Source organism: Metopolophium dirhodum, chromosome 6 (assembly GCF_019925205.1).
Source record: "Metopolophium dirhodum isolate CAU chromosome 6, ASM1992520v1, whole genome shotgun sequence".
Classification (NCBI taxonomy): domain Eukaryota; kingdom Metazoa; phylum Arthropoda; class Insecta; order Hemiptera; family Aphididae; genus Metopolophium; species Metopolophium dirhodum.
Genome location: NC_083565.1, coordinates 25,506,389 through 25,512,388, shown reverse-complemented (window position 1 = coordinate 25,512,388; position 6,000 = coordinate 25,506,389). Strand labels below are relative to the sequence as shown.

Below are 6,000 nucleotides of genomic sequence, written 5' to 3'. Positions count from 1 at the left end.
AACAACCAGGATTTGTATTTCGTGGAGCAGAGGGAGGGGGGGGGGGGGGGGGGGGTACCATAAATAATAGTTAATTATATAACTATTAATATTTAAATCAACGGAAACTTATTACATTTTTAACTTAACTTTAACTTGTATACTCATTAATGCTCCGCATTAGTATAGTTATTGACTATAGCTACTTACATTTTAACAATAAAAAAGATAGATTTGAATTGAGTACCTACAGCTATCATAATGAATAATAACTAATGGATTATAGTAACAATTTGGACTGCCACCGGTGTTTTAAACTTGGCTAACTTTCTTACTAACTTTCGTTCTTAAAAACATAGAAGTCCCTCGTCCGTTATCTCCCTCGTCCGGACCCACTTTGATGTTGTGAGGGAGTTTCCCCCCCCCCCCCCCCCCCCGACGGAACCCACCTTGCCGTGGTGGGGGGGCTCACGGGCCAATCACTGGTCCGTGCCAAGAGGTTCCACCCTAGAGCCAGTCATGACCTTGATTGGTTGGGGCTGGCAGGTCCGGTCCACCTGCATACACTTGCAAACGGATCCCTGCCAGCAGGTAAAATGGACGGAAGGAAAACCGCAAACCACAATATGAATAGCAAATGTAAAAATATCGTTACAGCTCCAGGGGGGTCGGACCTCCAGGAGTCGTTGGTAGCAGGTGGATCTGGTGTAAATATCAGGTCCAACGGAGCGGGCTTGCTACTTTCGTTACCAGTCAACCGCGACAAATCGGATAAAGGGGTGTCCAGCATGGCCCCGGATTCTGACAAACATGCTACTGCTGAGACAGACGTGCCTCCGGGTACGCAACCAAGGGATATGTTATATTTTATACATCATAGAGTATGAGAAAAATTATGCCTGAAAGTCGAGGACACTATATTAATAAAAATCAATCTGGACTTATTTAAGGCCCATGATACCGGCGAGAACGTAGCTGTGGCTACCAATCTGACCTTAACTGACCACAAGCGAAAGCGATCATCTTATGAAGATGATGACTATAATAGAAAATTGTCTGGAACCTCAAGAGCCACCCTCGATATCCACCATGTCATTGGTAAGTACCCAATACACGTCAACGACCCGATAACATAGATAAATATATTTTGTAATATAAGAAAAAATATTATACTTTTATTCTTTTGATTAATATCAAAATAAATTAATAGATATACTTGTAGATATAATCGGTTTGCCCAAAGATGATCTTATATCAATAATCGGTGAAATAAAAAACGTATACCAAGATAAGAAAATATAGATTACGACCATTGACCATCGACATTAATTTAAAAAAAAATTAAGAAATGTATTTATGTTGTTTTAATTAATTAAACGTTCAAAAAATAAAATATTTTGCTAATTTTTTTATGCATACTTTTTATCATTATTGCACATTTCAACATTTCAGTGCATATAATTATACATATTTAAGATTTTTTAGCGCTTATTTGGTTGGTTTTTAATGTTTTATAAATCCGCACTCTAGTTAAAACTTTTTTGTTTTAATTAAAAATATTATTCGCGAGTACTTGAAACTTTTTAAGTATACCTATTATTAAATTGTAGACACACAATAACATTTTAAAATGTAAATATTCACTAAAAATTAATTTTAATTACTGTATCACTATAATGTCTAATAATTAAATAAATTACATTCAGCACAATAAAATCATAAAATATACTTAGTAATTGATATATCATACATAGGCCATCAATTTTGTTAATTCTACTAAAATCAAAACAGCCCTTCTTCCCCTGTGTAATAACTGCATTGTCAATATCATATCTAGACATCATGCCGAACGATAATGTGTCAAATAGTAATGACAAGACAACTATTGCTCAAACTGAAGCACATTTAGTATCTAGTGTAATACGTCACCGTCGTCCCAATAGCACATCATCGATTGAAACACCGATCTTAAAACATGCTCCCGGAAGGAAAGCACGATTGCCTAAAGTAGACTCAAATAAAATTAAAACAACCTCCCTCTCACTCTCTAGAACCGGTGTAAAAAGAAAGAGTCTATCGTCTGAGGAGAGCGACAAAAAGTTTAAAAAAGTAACAAAGGACAATTATTATTTCATTCGGTGTTTATTAATATATTATTATTTTTACAGGGAAAGTTTGGAAAACCATGTATCAAAGGATCGATGTACGCACGGGATGTCACGGAAGACAGTAATGTCACCTCGGCTCTTTACGTAAAAAAGGTAATAAATGTCAATTATTATAATTTCAGTATTTATTAATATATCGTAATTTTTACAGGGAAAGTATGGAAAACCACCCATTAAAGGAACGATGTATATAATACCTGATTTCAAGGAAGACAGTATGGTGCCCTGTTCACTACCTAGAGCTGCAGGAATAAAAAAGAAAAGGGTACAGACTGATGCTAGCGACAGAAAATTTAAAAAAGTAATAAAGATAAATTATTATTTCTTTCAGTAGGTATTTATTAATATATTGTAATTTTAATAGGCAAAGCATGAAAAACTTTCCATTGTGGGTTCAACGTATCAACGTGATGTCTCGAAAGACGGTAATGTCTCTCTTACTTCTCGCCCCCCCCTCCCCAACACATCGTTCAATTAGAGGTAGTGTACGGTGGGCCGGTGGGACACTGCTATCTGCAAGGAGAAACAAAATTATTTAAGCAAAGTGCTGCACTTATAATGCACTAAGTGTGAACAGGATATGATCTGGTGTGTTTAATTTTGATCCATTGCATGTTGTATGTTTATATTTATGTTCTTTTGAGTATATTAATCAAACGTAGTACCTATGTATAGATACCAAGTACCCATAGTTCTCAGAGAGCAGATTACGAATGGAAAATTAAAATAATAAATAAATACCAATTTCGAAGCTATTCTGACTAGAGAATGATATTTACGTCACACTTTTATGATTTAAATAATTTAAAAGCCATATATTTAGCGATGACATAGGTATATCATAAAGGTGTCTTAGGTATATATAGGTGTCTATCTATGCTGTACTTAACTTTTTTGGCTTACTAACCAGTCTTAGTAATAAATATTAAATACAATTTTCAGTTCTGGAAAATATGATCCGCCCTGTGGCATCTGGAGTTGTAAACGATGATATCAATATATGTAAGCGGAAAAGAACACTGGAAAAGAATGTAAAATTTAAATTATTTATTTTATTTTAATATAACATGACGTCTTATATTTCTATAATTATCATTGTAGAGTACAATTCAAACTCCAGTACGATGTCCGAGTGTAATACAATTGGGAAAATTTGAAGTGGAGACTTGTTATTCATGTCCATTTCCACAGGAAGAGAATTCTCCGAGATTAATATTTTGTGAATTTTGTTTAAAATACACTAAATGTCAATCGATTTTGGAAAGACATATGCGACACTGTAATTGGAGAACACCACCAGGCACAGAAATTTACCTAAGTGGAGATTTAAGCGTTTTTGAAGTAAATTAATTTTATTAAACAATTCATGAGAGGTAAACTATACAATTGTTTTTTTTCAAACAGGTTGACGGAAAAGTAGATAAAACGTATTGCGAAACACTATGTCGATTGGGAAAATTATTTTTGGACCTAAAAACTCTGGACTTTGGCGTTGAACCGTTCTTATTTTACATTGTGACGAAAAACGACGGTTTTGTAAGTATACCTATATAAATACGTTTTAATAAGTCCATCCAGCTTTAAATTTGTATACAAGCCAATAATCTAAATTTATTAGTAGAAGTTTCCACTTCTGTCTATACCGTTGCAAGACGGTAATTTAATTTTTAGTTTTTTTATAGTTGTCTACCATAATTATATTGTAATAATGTTCAATTAAACATGTTAAGGGCTGTCATTTGGTTGGTTATTTTTCAAAACTCAAACAAAATGAAGAAAATTTTAATGTAGCTTGTATCGTAATCATGCCACAGTACCGAAGACAAGGGTATGGACGAATTCTCATCGAATTCAGTAAGTGAAAACTATATGGATCTAGGCGTTTTAGCATATATCACGTCTAGTATATCCTTTCAGGTTATCTTCTATCTAGAATTGAAAATCAACCAGGTACGCCAGAAAAACCGCTTTCCGGTTTGGGTAAAATTTCATACGATGCGTATTGGAAAGGTGTCATTCTACAATATTTACATCAACACAGAGGAATTGACAACATCTGCATCAATGATATTAGCAGTGAAACTGGTAATTTAAAAACATTTAATTTGAAAATTTTTAATAAGAATTTTGTGAGACAATCATAACATTAATAACAATTTTGCTTTAGGTTTAATGAGACAAGATATTATAGCCACTTTCCAATCTCTGCACATGGTTGTGGAAATCTATAAACAAATGACAATTTGTATTGACTGGAATGTTGTAGATTCTTACATAAAGAAGAAAATTGATTTAAAACAAGTTCACATTGCTCCAGATAGGTTGAGGTGGACACCATCAAATTTACCCGATAGCCAAGTTAGTTTTTCCTGATAAAAAAAAAAAAAAACAGTTTTAAATTATTATAATATTTTTTTTTAGATTAACCGACATTTTGAAGAACCTGTTTTCATCAAGTGCATTCCAGGTGGCTAACACTAGTGTACGTGTGCGCGGCTGGCATGTACCTGGTTTACACGTCAGCCACTGATGATCGTGTCGTGCGCTTCGTGCCTTGTGTTCGACATGGCCGTATTCGAGTACTTTTACGTGGACAAGTGCACCGCCGAATTTACTATGTTCACCAGCTGATGGCCAAGTTAGTTTTTCCTGATAATAAAAAAATAACGATTTTAAATAATTATAAAATTTTTTTTTAGTATGTTGACATTTCGAAGAACCCCTTACGTGTATTCCACGGACAGTGGGTTAGGTTAGCCCTAACTCTAGTGCACGTGTGCGCGGCTGGCATGTACCTAGATACACCCGGCTTACGCGGTCAACACTATATCACGCTCACCGTCACGATGTTCCTGGCCTTCAAGATTTACACTGTGCTGGCCGACGACGGTGGCATGTACCGCAACTATCTGATATCGTCGCTGTTCTGCCTCACGTCCATAGTCATCTGCTCCCTGTCGCTTCCCGAGATCAAGGGCAAGACGTTTGCTGCCATACAGGACCAGCTCAAGAAGGCGGACAATTTGGTCTGAACAAAGGTATGCGTTCGAGTTTAACTGCTGCTGGTGGAGGCAGATTTAGGTGCATGACGATGACCAGTCGGTTTGTACGAGTACGAGTCGAGCACCCGCATGATAATTTTTCGACTTTGGACTTGCGTCGAGTGTGCAGAAGCGCTGTGATTATCGATTTTGGTACAAACAAATAGTATTCCAGTTTTCAAAAAAATCAACATAGATTGTATACAATTATTTTTCTTTAATACTATATTATAATTGTTTATATTGCTGATATTATACACGTAAATATAAAAGCTATATGGACACGTTAATAATAATTGTAAATAATATGATGCATACCAATCAATTTTTCTTTATTTTAAATATTGAATGTACATTCCATTTAATATACATCCAAGTAAATAGCCTGTTTGTTCTATTATAATTTAAAGTAAAAACTTTTTACATATTATGTCATTTTTTCTTTACTAACTCATATAATTGTAATATTTTAAGTAATCTATTGTCTTTTTATTTATTTATTACAATTTGCTATCTATATATTTTTTCCTCGAATAAGAGTATACTGTAATATTATGTTTTACTCAAATAAAAAAAATACTATTCTGATAAAAGTAAGATTATTATATTTAAAAAAAAAAAAGGTACTCTGATGTCTGTTGATTAGTATGAATACTGAGAAAAAAAGGTTGATGACCAAATCATTAATTATTACTTATTATTAAGGTTAAATAAACGGTTACATATATTACTGTCTTATACTCTTATATACTGGTGACTTTTGAATTTATATTTCTTATTTTCACAGTTAACTATCCTAAATACCTGATAAT

The 6,000-nt window shown here is 34.0% G+C and overlaps 1 protein-coding gene and 1 pseudogene across 1 annotated transcript; both read left to right on the top strand.

Moving 5' to 3' along the window:
• The first annotated feature begins 575 nt into the window (after positions 1-575).
• On the top strand, positions 576-1,115 carry LOC132947571 (uncharacterized). Its single transcript, XM_061017868.1, has 2 exons — positions 576-860; positions 930-1,115. The coding sequence occupies exons 1-2, from the start codon at positions 576-578 to the stop codon at positions 1,113-1,115; spliced, it is 471 nt and encodes a 156-aa protein (XP_060873851.1).
• An 893-nt stretch (positions 1,116-2,008) lies between these two features.
• Positions 2,009-5,094, top strand: LOC132947570 (histone acetyltransferase KAT7-like; annotated as a pseudogene).
• Positions 5,095-6,000: the final 906 nt, after the last annotated feature.